General features: G+C 42.8%; 1 protein-coding gene across 1 annotated transcript in view; it reads left to right on the top strand.

Annotated features, from left to right (window-relative positions):
- Nucleotides 1–18,148, top strand: part of ILDR2 (immunoglobulin-like domain containing receptor 2) — a 62,016-nt gene that overhangs the window by 27,399 nt on the left and 16,469 nt on the right. Inside the window, exons 4-6 of the mRNA XM_008590107.1 lie at nucleotides 13,823–13,879; nucleotides 16,664–16,810; nucleotides 17,967–18,143. Of these exons, the coding sequence (XP_008588329.1) occupies nucleotides 13,823–13,879; nucleotides 16,664–16,810; nucleotides 17,967–18,143 (381 nt within the window). The remainder of the gene's footprint in view (nucleotides 1–13,822; nucleotides 13,880–16,663; nucleotides 16,811–17,966; nucleotides 18,144–18,148) is intronic.

The raw sequence follows: 18,148 nt of genomic DNA, 5'->3' as shown, positions 1-18,148 counted from the left end.
CAATGTTAATGACCAAACCTAAGTGTTTTGATTCCTAACCTGATCTTCTTCTACAACACCACAAAACCTGTCTTTATTAAGAAGCTATAAACTATGTTTAAAAAAAAATGTGGTTGGGCCGGCCCGGTGGCGCACTGGATAGTGCGCTGCTTGGGAAGCGTGGCGGCGCTCCCGCCCGAGGGTTCGGATCCCACATACAGACCGGTTCCCGCTCACTGGCTGAGCGAGGCGTGGGAGCAACACCGAGGGTTGCGATCCCGTTGCCGGTCCGGTTGCGATCCCGTTGCCGGTCCCCGGTCCGGTACGGGGGCAACACTGAGGGTTGCGATCCGTTGCCGGACACGGAAAAAGACAAAAGACAAAAAGAAAAAAAAATGTGGTTGCTGCTTTAGGCCATGGATCATGATTTTTACTTGCCCTAGGTTTGCTTCAGTATTTCACTTTATTTCTCAGTAAAACTGCTGACAACCATTGACCTAGGCCCTCACTTCAAAGGCATAGTTGTTCTAGTCTAGATTGCATATCTCCCCACTGAGCATGACTCATCCCTCTTTCCACCCCATACGTCTAAACCATCCACAAATCACTGTGAATGCTTCCTTCAGAGGTTTCAGAAATATCCAGACATGTGATCCACAGAAATGGGAGGACAACTACTGATTCAACATTAAACATGAAAACTATACCAAATACCCTTTAATGTCTTTTTGATGATTCAGAAGGTAAAGTCACTCTCAAGTTGGAAATGCACACAGTGTTTTGAGTGTCTTGAGATGACAGTGACAGGTACCTTAGAAATATTTAGACAGATGTTTGGGATCGTAGGGCCATACCAGCACATAGTCACAGAAGGTGGGAGTGTCCAGAAATCTGCCACCCTGAGATTAGACATTGGTCTGGGATCAGTGGCAAGGACAGGCTGTTTATAACCTGGAACCATGCCACTGTTTGGATAGGAATAAAGTTCTCTAGGGCAGCTCCAGCTGGCAGGAAAAGGACTTTACCATTTCAGGAAGGCTCAAGCAAAGAAGCTATTATTTTAAAATCTAAAAGCAGCTCACCTTGTTCTTCTTTCTATGCACAATGTGAGGGCCTGACCCCTTCTTTCTGATGTCTCATGTGGTAGCTTATTTTTTAAGGGCCTTTAATTAGAAAAAGGGGGAAAGGGCCCTGGTGGAAATGTGGCTAGATGAACACTCCTGCCTCTAGACCCAGAATAGAATAAGACGACATGAGCCAAGAGGTGTTTAGATTCAAGCTAAGGAAGACATTCCTAATGGTAAATAACAAGTTTTGGAAACTATGGGTGGTTGAGGAAAATTATAGGAACTCCTTCTCTGATGAGTTTTTAAGATGGAACAGGAGTTCTTTGCTAGGATATTGGGATAAATGAGGTGGTTTTTCAGAGTCCTTTCTATGATTTTAGCTTTATTTAAGAGATCCACAGATTGCAGAATTAATTCTCTAGAGAGGGTGATGCCTCAAATATTACTGTTTTGTTTTAATATTGTTTCCATTTCAGAACAAATGATACATGCTTCTTATAAAAACTACAAACAAAACAGAAAAGTACAAAAGAAGAAAATATCTTCTAAAATCTCACTATCCAGAGCTAACTGTTGTATTTCTCAGAACTCTTTTTTTTTTTGTCTTTTGTCTTTTTCCGTGTCCGGCAACGGATCACAACCCTCAGTGTTGCCCCCGTACCGGACCGGGACCGGCAACGGGATTGCAAGCCTCGGTGTTGCTCCCTCGCCTCACTCAGCCAGTGAGCGGGAACCGGTCTGTATGTGGGATCCGAACCCTCGGGCGGGAGTGCCGCCGCACTTCCCAAGCGGCGCACTATCCAGTGCGCCACCGGGCCGGCCCACTCTCAGAACTCTTTTGATTGCAAGGGACAGAGGCTCAAACTGGCTTAGGGGAACTTTTTGGCTTAGGTATTGGATAAGTCCAGGGCTACTCCTAGCTTCAGGCATTGAGTCCTGGTGTTCAGATTATGTGTTACAGAATCTCTGTCTGCTTTTCTCCTTCTCCTGGCTCTGTACTCCTCTTTGCTAGCTTAATCTTCAGTCAGGCTCTTTCCACATGGGGCAAAGTGGCCCGCGGGAGGTCCAGGCTTCTCCGGTCTTTAGCACCTACCATCAGTGCCTCTTTCTCCATAGTTTCAGCAAAAGTCCTGTTGTTGGAATGGCGTGTGTGTTGTGGGAGGAATGTAGTACACCACCAGCCCCAACTGAACCACAGGAAGGGAAAAGGAGTAGCTTCCTAAAGGAAAACCAGGTAGTTGTTTCCAAATGAAGAAGAAAAGAGTGCCAGACAGGCAAAAACAAACACTGTTAATGTTTTGTGGAAGTTATCAGTTTCTGCTTCTTTATGGGCCAAATGCAGTCCTAATCCAAGAGACCAGAAATAGGTATGCTCCCAGCAGGTCCTTGTGAGTAGGCGCTAATTTGGGATTGATTCTTCCCCACGAATGTAATGCCACCGACTTACCTTCCTTTTCCTGTCATGCTACTATTTTCCTTGCATCTCCTCCTGTGACTTACCTGGTAATACAGCATATATTAGACAAGTGAAAGATTGGGTGGGCATAGATTTTTTTGTTGTTGTTAAATCAAGCTACTCACAATACTGTGCCTGCAATTGTCATTCTGGTCTAAAATAAACTTTTCTGCCCATTAGTATTAAAAAGCCATTAAGAATCTAATACGAAATCCGTGAATTCTTTCTTGGGAAGGGACACCTCAGAATCTGCAATTGATGTTAAGGATGTTCGATGGAGCACGTTTCCTAAGGCTGTGCAGAAATGCCCTAGCACCCAGCCCTGTTACTGCAGCCTCAATTTGAATCCTGTCCGCCCCCCACCCCCGTGAGTTTATTCAGGCTGTTCAGAAAGGCTACTTGTTGCCAAGCCTCCCTCTCCCCTTTCTCTTCCTCTTTGCCAGCCCCAGCCTGGTGCAGCTAACCAAGGAGATTTGCTGATTAAAAGGGCCTCAGCTCCCAGAGTTCCCATGGTAACAGCCTCCTTGGAGGTCTTTGTTGCCTGCTAAAACTTTGATCTCTGAAAGTGGCTGCTGCTGTTTCCCTGGAAGATTTACAAACAGAGAAAGAGGGAAAGAATTGAGGGAGAAGAATGAAAAAGTTTACACCTGGCAGAAGGGAGAGAAGAAATTAATTAGAGCCACACTCTAGCCATTAATTTGGAAGTTACATCTTTGGAACATCTTCTGCTTTGGGCTGTGCCCACGTGTTCATTTGTACACTCCATCATGCTTCCAATGTCTTGGCCCCAAGGGAAAGTCTTAAAGTGGGGTTGATTCCCCTAAGAGGGTAGAATCATCTTTCTGTCTTCAGCAGACACCTTTGTCTTCAGGTTTCCAGAAGAGCTGAGATAACTCCACAGGCTCCTGTGTAAGGAGAGACAAAAAGCAAATGAGGAGTGATCTTCTAAGTCTCAGCCCCATTGCCTTTTCTCCCAGCACTCTCCTATCCCTGGGCTGCTTTGCTGTGAGCTTATCTAGATGCCTTTGTTCACCTTGTTTTTAAAAAGATCCAGAAAGGTGTGTTGATGGGATAGAGAAGAGCCAGAAAAGTTAGTGAGACATCTACTAGAATCTGACTGCAGTTAATGTAAACTGTCAATAACAAGCATTGTACTGAATGAGGAGCTGAGTGGGGGTTTTCCTCCAAAGACATGGCGTCATGCCTTTTACTCTTTGCAAGAAGCCTCCTTTGGCCTTCAGACTTCTCTACTGCATAATCTCAATGTTGCTCTTTGATAGGCACTGTGGAGTGGAGTCAGTTTTGCTTCAAATATGATTTATATTTAAATTACGATTTAAATGTAACTACTATTTTTTGCACACGATGTCTGTAACACAGTGAAGATACAAAATTTAAAAACGACAGTCTTATGCCTTTAAAGATTACTACCTTTTGGTCAAGATAAAAGTTATGTCTCTGGAGCAATTAGAGAACAATATAAGAAAAGATTAAAACTGCATTTGAATATTAAGTATCTAGGCCGCTGATTCTTGAGGGGGCAATTTTGCCCTCCAGGAGACATTTGACAATGTTTAGAGACATATTTTGGTTGTCACAATTTGGGGGGTGCTATGGCATCTAGTGGGCAGAGGCCAAGGAGGTTGATAAGCATCCTACTGTACACATGACAGCCTTCTCATACTGAACAAAAAATTATCTGGCTCCAAATGTCAATAGTGCTGAGGTTGTGAAATCCTCATCTTGACCAAAGTTCTGTCTGGATACTGGATAAGATCCACTGTCAGACAGCCCTGGATTCAATGCAGCAATATGACCTTGGACAAGTCAATGTCTGTGAGCCTCAGTTTCCTTATCTGTAAAAATTGGGGAAGGGTAATGAAAGTTACATGGAAGACCTGTTGTGAAGATTAAATGGCACATAATAAGAATTCAGAAATATGAGTTCCCTTTTTCCAGCCCTTCCCATTCCCCACAACCCCCCCTACATTCCAGTCCTTCCCATTGCCAGTGTGTCATCCTAATCTGAGGGAACCCTCTTTAGAGAGCCTGCTAAAGAGTTGATTTTCCATTAGCCTGTTCCATAGGCAGAGGCTTTAATGGGTCGTCTGTGAATTGGCAATCCTATTATTAATAGGTTCACATTTTCTCAAAGACATCTGTACTGTGCCTTGCCAGTGGTAACCCAAAGCAGTCCTGTGGAAATCTTCCTGGTTAGTTGATTTGAGGGCATTCTGTCCCAGCATGCTATCTTTCGGTTGCCATCTTTTGGCTGCTATTGGCAGCCCCTGTTTCCCGTTGGATAGCCCTTAGTTAATTACAGGGTGCTTACTGCCTAATCTAAGTACAAGGATTAGGTCACACAGGCCATTCGATGAAGCCTAGAGGGGTTTGGAGAACATCTAAGACTTGGATTAGGATCTGGGTGGGCCTGGGAAGACTTTAGATAGGGCGACTTTATAATTTATCATTTGAAACAGGACACTCTTGAGAGCGAAAGAGGGGGACTTTTAATAATTTACGGCGACAACAGGAATGAACTGGGACTGTCCAGGCAAACTAGCATGATGGTCACCCATCTTTAGATGATGACCACCTTGAAGGGTCTTCTGTTGACTGAAGAGAACTGTGGATCCAGATAACTTGAGGGCAACTTAGTATCAGCTCGCTTTCACCTGCTGAACCCTTGATGCTAGCTGGCATTTCATTCATGGGGACCTACGCATGTGCACATATATCTCCATTCATCTACTTGAACCAGGCAAAGGGGCCCAGCAAAGAGATGGTGTCTTGACGTAATAGTTCACTAAAAATTTTGCCTGAAGTAAAGGACGTCGGTTGCGGCTGTTCACTGCCCCGCGAGCTTGAGAGAACGAACGAGAACTTGCAGGCGCTATCCCCCTTCTCTAGTGCCCCAGCCACCCAGCCCCGCGCTGCGCCCGCTCGTCCCCTCCCTCCTCCCGCCGCTCTATTTTTGCTTCCCGTGTTGCTCATCGCTGTGGGAGGAACTCGGCCTTCAATGAGTGCGCATTCCTGCCGGCCGCGGTTGCCGTGGTTACCCCGCGCAGGCGCTGCAGCAGCTGGGTCAGCCCGCGCGCTTCATTGTAGTTCGGGCTGGCGCCGCGCCGGCCTGCGCGGGGGAGGAAGCCGGGCTGAGCGCGAGGGTGGGTGGCACCGAGAAATCGGCTCAGCCCCTGGGAGGAAAGAATGGCAGCCCGTGAAAGCCGGGCGGGAGACAGTCGTTCCATTTCCCCCCCGAAGCCAGCTGCCACTATTCAAGCGTGCAGGTTGGCGTTCACACGGGAGCTGGGAGCTGTGCCTCCTGCTTGGCTGAACTGGATTCTCATGAGAGGGATCTGGGAAAGGCTCCATGACTGAACCCCCTCACACGAAGAGGGGGCTGGCCACGGAGCAGAGGGCAGGAACTCTAACAATCTGAGACCTACCAAACTGTTGTACCACTCTGTCTGCTTGAGACTGCCAGGGCCTTTTTTGATTAAGGAAAGTAGCCATTCTTGATATCTTTGTATCGCTACACTAGTCTGATGGATGGAACACACTGAGTTCAAGAAATCACACTGGGCTCCAAGAAACTCAATTTCCTCCTTCCATGACATCTCACCCTCTTCCACATCATTTCTGAGTCAAATCTAGCTGTCTTCTGCATTTCATCTCAGGCCAAGTAGAGCATGTTATATTACTAATAATGTTTTGCCTCTATCCACTCTCTGGGGATAGAGGATTGGATCACTATAGCAGTTTGCAAAGGCAGAATGCTTTGCAATCATTTTTATTATTGTTTATTAATTTGTAGCAGCATGGTGAATGCCTTTTAATTAGATCATACTGTGTTATGATGTATTCAGTAATCATGTTTCAGTCGCAACTTTAAAAGGTGCTGAGAATTTCAGTGATCTACAACATTTCCTCCATCCAGAAATATAAGTAGAGTAATAACGTTACAAACACAAACAAATTTCAGGGGCGCTCACTGCAAATAATTGAAGACTAGAAAGCAGTTGCTGCACATTTCTAAATTAAGGATAAGCAAATGTTCAGGGGTGGTGAGATATTGGGGAAAAATACTGGAATGGGGGTGAATAGACCCAGGTTTACACCCTCAGTTTAGTTAGCTGTGTGACTTTGGGTAAGATTCTTAATCTTTCTGAGCCTCAGGTTTCTGAAAACATAGGGTGAGATATGGACTAGATGACCTCTGAGATCCTTTCTAGCTGTAAAATCTGATTCTAGAATTCTGTGTGAATAAAAGATGTCAGTAGCTTAAGCTAAGCTTATAATCACTGCCAAAAAGCCTGAAGCACTTATTAACAGTTAATTACAGATGGTGCAATTCTTGTCATTTTATGGAGAGAATTGGCTGTCAGAATTATTCTCCTTTAAGACTACAATTTAAAGTGAACAAAAGTGTAAAGGACACAAAAAGAAAAAGTAAACATATGAAATGCTTAAATACATAGTTTATAAATGTATGTAAAAGAAAGAGACTATCACCACATTTGTGATGGGTAGTCATAAACTATATTTATTGAATGTATTGTTGCCATGGGAATATAGAATAAAAACAGGGATGTGTGTGCCTTTGGGAAATTTCCAATCTATTTGGGATTCCAGATAGCCATAGAAACAACTTAACACTTAAAAACATAGTCATAGAAATGTCTTTACACTTAAAAGGGCCAGAGAAAGGTATCTGCTATCCTCAAAGACATAGGCAAGAAACATTTTGGAGGGTTAGGAGCTGAAAGAACAGGGGGTGGATACAGTGCATCCCTGAAAATGGATCTAGGGCATCTGAGGAAAGCTTGGAAGTGGGATGAAGCTGAGATGTGTGATAAACAGAAGGAAGAAGAAGGGATTCACAAGGAGGAAGAAAGGCATTCCTCATTATTCTTTCATTGTGTAGTGTATTGGCAAACCCCCGGAAGACTCCAAGTTAATAAGTTCAAAGAAATGAATGAAGATAACTACGCTGTCAACAGTGATGGCATAAGGGTAAAGTGTTGTTGTCCCTCCTTTTCATAAGTTCCAATGTGTTAAACAAAATGTTTGTTGTCATCAAGTCATTGAGTAGCCAGATCTAGGATTTGAAAATGAGTTTGTCCTAAATCCAGAACTTCTGTGCCTTTTACTGTACTTTGAAGACTTGGACTACTAATCAGAGCTTGGATTTAAGTTTTAAGAATAGAGACAAAAATAGTCTTTTTGGCTAAAACTTGTATGTGTATTGTATCTCTGTAATGACTTCTTTAAAAATACCCTAGACTGGTGATTCTCAGCTCTTAGGTGTGGGGTGGGGTGGTGCTTCCATAAGTTTAGATAGCAAGATGACATTTTGGATGTTTTAATGACTGGAGGATGCTTCTGGCATTGAGTCTTGAGTCCAGGTGCTATATATTCTGCAGTACACAGAATAGTGCTGAATGAATGAATGAATGAATGAATGAATGAATGAATGAATGAATGAATGAATGAATGAATGAATGAATGAATGAATGAATGAATGAATGAATGAATGAATGAATGAATGAATGAATGAATGAATGAATGAATGAATGAATGAATGGTTCCATCGTATTTTTATTAAGAGCCTACTTCCATCTGGGGTGGATAGAAGGCACTATAATGAGCAGTGGATCAGAAGTCCAACATACTGTACAGTGGGTATTTGCTACTGGAAACACTTCAAGGTTCTGAATAGTGGGTGAGGTGGGGTTGCTGGGGATGCCAAGCATGGAGCACAGTCCCTGTGCTGGACGGGTTTCCATTCCATGTAAGAGAATCATTGCAGCCACAAGATCAGTACTGTAATGAGGACATGTACAGTGGTCTTAGGGAGTGTGGAGGAGGAAGCACCTTCTCAGTGCAGCATTCTTAAAGGGCTCTATCAGAATATATCTCAGAGTCTTGTAGACTGTGCGTGGTAAGAATTTGAACAAAGCAGGTCAAATGCTTGTCTGAGTAAAAGAAGGTAAGTAAATTCTGCCTTAAGAGGGTTGGCCTAGGAATAAAAGAGTAATGAAACCTTGGGGAAATACCACTAGGACATGGTTTGTTGTGAAATGTGTGAAGATAATGCTCTGAATAGAAGTGGGAAACCAGGCAAGGACTGTGCCTCTGGGGAAAGGCTCTATGACCAGGTGGAACCTGATGTCAAAAATGCAAAGAAGGTTGATGACAACAGATTTGGTAGGAAGAAAGTCCTTTGGCTCTAGTAAGTTCTGTGACACAGAAGTGGATAACTTAAACTGAATTCTTATACTCATGCTGTTGGACAAGCTGCGGGAGCAAGACTGTGAGCCTCTCAAGTGTTTCAAGGGACCAGGTCTTGTTCTTCTCCATGTCTCTACCTGGCACAATACACATTTCTTTGTTGAATGAATGAATGAATGTTGAATGAATGAATGAATTATGAATGAATGAATGAATTATGAGTGAATGAATTGGAGACATTCCAGAAGTGAGCTGATTCCCAGGAATAGGTACAGAGAGTTCAGCTGGGGATAACTGCAAGGTGGCAGTGGCAGAAAACAACTGAAATAGAGAGTTTTATAGGTAAGATATACAAATTGTTTTACTCACAGTGCATGTTTCTATCCTGAGCTTTCAACCCAAAGTATGTGGATGTGTTTGGCTATGGGGTTTGTGACAGTATGGTATGAAACTGGTACTTGTATGTGTGCACGTACCAACTATTAGTTTGCCTGATTCATTTGGTCTATTCATGTGGAAATTTCTTAAAAGTAATGGATTCTGCAAGGTTTGGGAAAACTGTTGGCATGCTTACATGAAAACTGTATTTTCTACTGATAGTTTGAGCTGTGGTTTGAAAAGAGTAAATGGGGCCTTCTATTTGCAGGGTCTGCTTTCCATCCTTTTCTCAGACATTAAAGTGACTTGTAATTGCCACTCTTAAATTGAATCCTGGAAGAATGACAGTGATTCACAAGTGTTGGTAAAGTGCTGCTGAAATCTGGAATGTATTTACTGCAATTGTTTAGATGCTCTAAGATCAGCCCTTCATGGGATGTGATAGAAGAAAAGATAAAGCATTTCTAACTGGCAATAACATTTCTTAGGAATTGTTAAGGAGGAAGCTGAAAGCAAAATGCTTTTCAAAAATATAGGATTCCAGTACAAATCCACTTTTTAAAATGCGTTTAGCTCCAATAAAATATGTCATGGTGTAAAAGCCAGACAGTTTTGCACTCTCTCTGCTATTGATACAATATAGTGATATTGTCTGCTCTCCCCAAACTCCTATGTTCCGAGTTCAGAAAACATTTAATTTCACCCACTTTACATGTCACCCTGGGGCTAACACTACACAAGTGCATTGGGGGAAGGCTTCTCCTTCTGAAACATCAGCTATTGACTCTTGCTTCAGTGAGAATGAGAAACTTGAAGTATGTCTTTCTGTTGGAGAGACAGGCTTTGTGAATCTCCTGTCTATATTTTTCATCCACCCTGTCCTCATTTTAATTTTTTAAATTACAAAAGTAAAGTCTAAAGTAAATAATGAAAACCCCTTCATTGTTCTTCCGTGATGCCCATTCTAGCTCCACAGAAATAAGGGCTATCAATTTGGTGTCTAATACTGTTGCTTTCATCTTTTAATTTGAATGTAGGTGCCTAGAGCTTATATTCACTATCATTCTGTGTGTGGAAGCAATGTCAGAACACCATCAAGGTAACAAATAGCCTGTGGGGAAATTCAGCTTTTGTGTTTTATTTGCCCATAAATATATCTGCGTGTATATACCCCTCAGAGTTTGCAAACTCATGATTTCTGGGCTCTGTACAGCCTATAGACATATTTTGTATGGCTTATCCAGTGTTTTTAAAACATGTGAATTAGTTACCAACATTTTAAAATCAGGATATTTCGTATAAAATCTGAGGTCTGGCAAATCTTGAATAATAGGATGACATGCAATCCTAAAGACACATCCTGTGGGGCAACAAGTAGCTAGAGGTGAGTAGTAGCTGCCCCCTAAAAACACATAATCTGCCATTTGCCACACCCCTGACTAATCCCTGTTGTATACATCTGGCCAGCTGCACTTATTTGTATTACCCACTTGACCCCATAGACATTTCAGTTTGCAACTTCAATCACTGAGTATCAGATTTGAGAACTAAACATGATATAGCTAAAGTGACCATATAATTAATTGTCCAGACTAGGACAATGAGAGACTAGGACAACTTTGAGAGTAGAAAATAGTACTATTAATAATTACACAAGGGGTTTCAATCACTGAGTATCAGATTTGAGAACTAAACATGATATAGCTAAAGTGACCATATAATTGTCCAGACTAGGACAATGAGAGACTAGGACAACTTTGAGAGTAGAAAATAGTACTATTAATAATTACACAAGGGGCCAGCCCAGTGGCTCACTTGGGAGAGTGCAGTGCTGGTAGCGCCGAGGCCGTGGGTTCGGATCCTATATAGGGATGGCTGGTGTGCTCACTGGCTGAGTGTGGTGCAGACCGCACTGTGCCACGGGTTGCAATACCCTTACCGGTCAAAACCAAAAACAAACAACAACAACAAAAAATAATTACACCAGGACTATAGGCATAAGCCAGTTCTGTCCAGACAAATCAACATATATAGTCTTCCTATTGATGGACGACTTCATTCAACTCCTTCATTTTACTAATGAGAAAACCAAGACCTAGAAAGGGGAAGTAATTTGCCTATAGTCATCACCAAGTGAATTAATGACAAAGCTGCCTCAAGTACCCTGACTCCCAGTTCACTGCTTTTTACAATATAACATGTTCCTCATAATACCATGTCCTCCTCGAATGTATGAATTTTTTATAGTTAGTAATTATCACATAACTAACTTCCTGTGAGAGCCTACAGATTGGTAGCTTATATAATCATTGGCATTTCTATTATGAACCTAATGATTTGGACCATAGCACATCCAGAGATGTTTAAAAGATTGGTATGCTTGAGAACTAGAAAGTAAACACAAGCAAAGCTTCTCATTTTACTAGATACAGCAAGAGATATATTTAGAAGTGCTAACTGTCCAGATTGGGGGAAAAAAACACAACAGTAATCCACCATTAAGTAAGTATCTGATAACTGGATTGCTAAAATACACTGTATATTGACTTATTTATCATTGGCTATTGCCAGTCTTTAAAATACAGCAAGAGATATATTTAGAAGTGCTAACTGTCCAGATTGGGGGAAAAAAACACAACAGAAATCCACCATTAAGTAAGTATCTGATAACTGGATTGCTAAAATACACTGTATATTGACTTATTTATCATTGGCTATTGCCAGTCTTTAAGACATGTCCAAGATCCCAAATCCCCAGATCTTTGACTAGTTGTCTGTTGCCTTGTTGAGTTTCCAAGAGACATTTGTACAGAGAACACTCCAGATGAGACCAATGTTTGCTCGTAATCACTTTCTCATACTTTGGTCCTAAATCCCTTACTGGTCTCCTACTTTAGGGAACTATGTAAGCCTTAGGAGTACTTCTTAGCCTTTTTTGAAAGATTAGGCCAAAGGCTAGCCTGAAAAATCTTCAGGACACCTTTTCCAATGCCCCATCTTACCATGGCAGCTGTATAAGGTGGAGGACAGAAAGAAGGTAGCCCTTCTTGCCAAAGCCTAAACCAGAGCTGGCCTGCCACCCCATGCTTCGTTTCCCTTGGAATACACTCTGGTCCCAATTAGCTTTCCAAACATGGGACCATCTCCATGCAGGAGACATGACCAGGATGTATGTTACCGCACTGGCCTCATACACTTGAGAAGAGCCAAGACAAGTAAAGTGAACAAAGACCCCTTTTACTCCAGCTACAGCACCCTCCCCTATGGTCCTGGAGGAATCCCTTTTTCTTTAACCTTCATCAGAGCTTTGTTTCTGTGGGGTGGCTTGATAGAAGAGGAGACCAGCAACCAACTATGACTTTTAGACTCAAATATAAACCACACACATGGGTAAGCTTTTCTCTAATGCACTTCAACAAAAAGTTGTTTTCTAAATAAAAAAAGTTGTTTTCTAAATGAGCCAAATTGATATGCCTGAAAAGACCCCTAGAGCTGTGCCGTCCAATAGCTGAATGTGGTTACCAAGCCCTTGACATGATAATATTTTAGTGATACGTAAAAAATAAGTAAAATAAAAACAGTATTAAATTAATTCATCTGTTTCTTTTTACTTTTTAATGTAATTACAAGAAAAGGTAAAATTACCCATGTTGCCTGCATTATGTTTCTTTTGGACAGTGCTGTTCTAGAGGTGCACATCATGCACCTAAATGAAGGAGGATTTAGTTGCATGTTTAGTGCCACAGTGACCTTTTACCATCACCAGTCTGAAAGGAGGGATGTTTACTGATTGTTTCCTGTGCAACTTACTAGTTTTTTAGCAAGGCTTCAGTGCGGTAGAGATATCTGGTAGAGGGACGGAAGTTCATAACAGAGCCTTTACACTTACCTTGATTTGAGAACATGGTGAAAACATTCAGCCTGTCTTTCTATAAATCGGGCTAGTTTTAAGCAGGATTAATCTCTTCCATCACATCTTCTAGCGTTTGGTTTCCTGCACAGCTCTTTGCCTCCCAGAGCCCCTGACACCAGCTTTTCAGCTTCTATGCCATATTATGCAGAAGGCACTTGGGTCCATACAATGCCAGCTGTGGGTGCCATCTGGGAAAGCCATACCAAACATATGTACAGAGTATTTCTGAAGCCAGAAGGAGTGGAGGGGAGTGTGTAACTGATCTAGCTTTATCTTTCCTTGTCTTTGAACATTTTAATCATTGAAATATCTTTAAGCCATAAATAGAATCATGTAGTGAGACAATTCTGAGTTAAAACCAAATATGTACTTGTGTTTTTATATGGACATTGACTGTGTGGATCATGAAAATGTAGATTGAGCATTTGGATACAGATGGGTTTGACCTTCCACTGAAGTGTATGGAGAAATATGTATAAATGAATGGAGATGGTGTATATCACTCTGCTCAAGCAGAGTTTTTCATATTGAAGCAGGGATTTCCTCCTCCTGTAAAAGGTTGGAGAGAAAGTTTCTGCTTGCACCTAGTTTGAGGGCAGAGTTCATTTAGATGGCTGCCAAAGATTGATGGAGAAGGTCATTCTCTAAACTGTGCCCAGCCGTAGTGATGTGCCTGTCCTACCACAAAGTACATGGACTGATGGTCCCATGTTGAGATAGTACCAACTGGAGCCAGGCTTCAGGCTGTATTTTCCTCTGGAGTAACCTCTTTCCTTCTTCTTTTCCTTCCACTTCTAGGCAGGACAGGGCTGCTTGCTGATCTCTTACCCAGTTTTGCTGTGGAGATTATGCCAGGTATTCAGTCATTTAACTCTTTATTTGCTACCTCCATCTGCCTTGCTTCTGCATTAGTCACTAATTGCTCCTTTAACTTATTGGCGCACTTGTCTATATATGTCTGTGATCTTTTCCAGGATGAACTTAAGCCTATTGGAAGAGTCTTTAAATTGCGTGCCTTCTATTACAATGCTCTAAATGAATAATGATAATTAAAAACAGGCTGAGATGGGGATCCAGTACTTCAGTGTCAGGCCTGCAGCCTCTTTTGCGATCTCCATGCCCATTTCATCTCAACTGTACCCAGATAGCTATAAGTATCCTTAACAGAGTCACTATTTATCTCCATTACTTATTCCTTAAGTTATATGTTTACCAATTCATTATTGTACAACTATGTTACTATGAATTGCCTTTTACAACATTATCAAAAACCTTTTTTCAAACCTTAGGAAAGCTATTCACCCACCCCCCCTTGAAAAATACACATTTACAGACCTATATTACTTTGTATACAATTTCAGGAGCTTATTAGGCTCCCTAAGTCCATAGGGGTCCATGGACCACATGTCAAGGACACCTGCCCCAAATACATAGCTCTGTCTTTTTATGTAGCTTCAGTTGAACACACCAGACTAGACAAGCTCATATCAGTTGGTGCAGCACTATAGTCTATAACTGAGAGAGGCTCAGAGAGAAGCAACAATGAACTAGGGGAGAGAACATGTCCAAACTCAAGAAATAGGAAAGGGTATGACTCAAGTCTTGCTTTGGAGGGTTTCTTCCAGGATTTTAAGAGCTGCCTAATAGCAACAGAGAAATTCAAAATATTCCTGGCCATTGCTTTTGGCTTGATTCATGTTTTCAGAAACATTCAAAGTCTTCACAGATGAGCTTCACCAGTTATTCTTCTGTGAATTCTTCTAGTCCTTTCCCATTAGCTGGCTAACCCAAACACAGACATTCTTCTTAAACACTGATGTTGCTCCTAAGCACACAAAGAGCTATCTCTTTGTGACTCTCCCTTATCTAGAGTTCCCTCAATTTGTAAGCATTTGTTCATCACAAAAAAACAATGTTACATTTCAACGCTTCAAATGAGATGTTAAATCTCCCAGTCCCAAGAAAGAGTTACAGTATTGTTCATATCTGGGCCTATACACCTGAGTTTCCCTCCCTTTCAACTCCAGGAATCCTTTCACAGATAATTCTTTTGTTTCTCAAATATAACCAGCCGATCTTTTATCCCGGACTGCCTGACCCAAGTTGTAGCCATCACCGTATACAGCTCATCTAAACCTCAGGGCTCATATCCGTCTCAGCTATGTTATGCTATTATGTTATTGCTAAGGCCTAGGACGAAGCCTTCTGCTATCTGTTGTCCTCAGCATTAAGGCTCTCCAGACCATCCCAGCCAGGCACAAGGCCTTCTCATTCCCTCACTGCAGAGAGGTTACCCTGGTTAATCTGAATGTATTTTAGATGGATAAGTGAGGAGGGAAATTCAGAAAACATATGTGGTTTGTTTTCTCTCTTTGGAAATTATTATTTCTTTGTTTGACCTTCTAAACAAAGGTCAAATAATCTTACCATTATCACAGAACCCTTTATATAAGAAAAGTGTCATATTCTCAAGCTATGAACTGAATGCCGATTTAATTGAAGGAATATTTAATAACCCAAATTTTAAAAAAAATGTGTACTTGAGGTTCATTGTAAAGGGATTTTTGGTAGATGGCTTTCAACCAAAATGAATTGCTTTAGTCTTTTTGGCTTTTAAAGTAAAGCATGGCTTACTCCAGACTGTCCAGGCCTCCAGGGAGAAGTTACATCCTATAGTCAAGTCCCAAAAGCATGACATTGAGACAAGTCACCTGAGGGTCACAGTCACTTTTATCTAAGCCAAATAGAATTTGTTTCCTTTCTCTTAATCTTTTGGATGGGCAGATGAAGTAGAATTCATGTCCTCTGGGGAAGAGCTGTAAAAGTAGCAGAAGTTAACAAACATACTCAGATACACACATCAGCCTTGACATTCATCAGACCTCTGAGCCGCTTTAGCCCTTGGCTGTGCTGGCTGTCTAGCATGGTCAGTGTGAGTGTGATCAAACCAAACCCGTTCTCTGGGGATGGGACAGTGTCTTCTCTATTGGTCTGTAATTTTCTCTAGCCGTGCATTGTCCAGGTACAAGCAAAAGGTTTGGATCTTAGCACTGGTATTGAGTACAAGAAAGGTGTTATGGGGCAATCAGCAGGGAAAGCAGATGAATACATAGTAGGGGGCCTTGACTACCTAAAGATGATCTTCATTTAGACCTTGTAGACATTCAAACCTTTTTCTCAGGACTTAAAACTTTTATACACAAGATGAACTTGACCACAAAAGATAAATATTCACAGATCCCACCACTTCATAGCCCAGCGGGCAAGGTCCCCACCTCTCCCGAGCCAGGAGTCTTTGTGCTCTTGTCCGATTCCTGTTCTGATGCTACAATCAATTTAGTAAACCCTTTTCCCAGTAGGGGACCCTGAAATTTCCCATCGCTTTGTGCCAATCATTATGTTTGCCCATATGACATAGGTAACCTTCTTCCCTTTTCTGTACACCCCAGCCCTGGTGGGGTCTGCACTTCTCCCTCTGAGAGTTCCTGCTGAGTTTGGGGGCTCTGTCTCCTGTTAAGAGATGCTCTCTTCCCCAAGTCCCTCCCCCTCACCTCCTTTCACAGGGAGATACTGGTCAGAGTGTACTCTGTGCTGGAGGTGGGCCACTTTGAGTGTGGATTTCTTTGTACGTCCTTCCAGAGTGGGTATTTGTTGGCCTGGTGATCCTGGGAGTCTTCCTCTTCTTCGTCCTGGTGGGGATCTGCTGGTGCCAGTGCTGCCCACACAGCTGCTGCTGCTACGTCCGCTGTCCTTGCTGCCCAGATTCCTGCTGCTGCCCTCAGGCCTGTGAGTAAAGTGACCAGTGGGGAGACATTGAGCGATCAAAAGAAACATCACCTTTCCATCTGACAGCTGTGTGCCCTGAATTCATCCTGCACCCCCTTTCCTTCCACCCAAAAAGTTGTTCCTCCTAGACTCTCTCTTCTGCTGGGAGCTCGGGCTTCAGGGATGACCATTCTCATTTGCCTCCTCACCTACATGCACCTCTTCATGCTTTTCCTCCAGCCCTATCACCCCATGCATTTGGAATTTTCATCAGCACTGCTGATGAAAGGAAGGGCAGGTTCAGGATGGTGAAGTTGAGGGGTAAGGCTGTGCCCTCTCCGTGGGGCAATCAAACTAGAGGAAACCTTCTCTGGTCATTCCCCTCCTATGTAGAAAACCTCCTCGTTCTATAACCAGAGTGTGCCAACTGCAGCCTTTGGGCACCACCCAGCCACAGATGACTTTTATTTACTCCTATGATGAAAAGGGCCATAATAGGGACTAGTCCTCATTTGGGGCATCACAATTTAATCTTATTGGCCAAGCTTATGTAGGCATTAAGAATGGCACCCCAACCATAAACCAAATGCATCTTGAAAGAAGCACACCATGTATCTTTAGAATCCTTAGGAATAAAGCAGTTTTTAGAAGTTGGATCATTTTCTCTGCCTTTGAAATCACAAAGGAGAGGGCATATGCAAGCCTGTAGCTTGCTTTGCCTCTCTAGAAGAGGTTCAGGATCCCCCTGGAAGTGGCCCTGGGCAGCTCCTGTGCTAGGGCTTCCCCACAGGGGCTGAGGCAGCCTGTAGATGGTGTGCTTCAGAGTGGGCTGTTCTGTCACTGAGGATGCTGCTGTGACAGCTCCAAGAACTGCTTAATTACTCAGTTGCCAGGTACTAAATGCTGTAATTCCTTATGTGTTGCCTTTCGGTGAAGCTGGAGGAGTCTGAGGGAGTGGGGAAGAGTGGTTCTGATGAATCAATTCAGTCCTTGGAGAACACACACAGACACACACACACACAGACACACAGACACAGACACAGACACACACACACAGACACACACACACACACACACATCCAGGAGCTCCCTTAAGTCCATCCTCAGGGATTTTTGGTGCGAGGGTTGTGGTGGGTGGGGCGACATAATCTCTCTTGCTCTTCATCTCCCTCCACAGTGTATGAAGCAGGGAAAGCAGCAAAGGCCGGGTACCCTCCCTCTGTCTCCGGTGTCCCTGGTCCTTACTCCATCCCCTCTGTCCCTTTGGGAGGAGCCCCCTCATCTGGCATGCTGACGGACAAGCCGCATCCACCTCCCTTGGCACCAAGTGACTCCACTGGAGGAAGCCACAGTGGTAAA

Source organism: Galeopterus variegatus, unplaced genomic scaffold, assembly GCF_000696425.1.
Source record: "Galeopterus variegatus unplaced genomic scaffold, G_variegatus-3.0.2 Scaffold5846, whole genome shotgun sequence".
Lineage (NCBI taxonomy): Eukaryota > Metazoa > Chordata > Mammalia > Dermoptera > Cynocephalidae > Galeopterus > Galeopterus variegatus.
The sequence above is the reverse complement of the archived record's forward strand: the minus strand, read 5'-3'. Positions and strand labels throughout refer to the sequence as shown.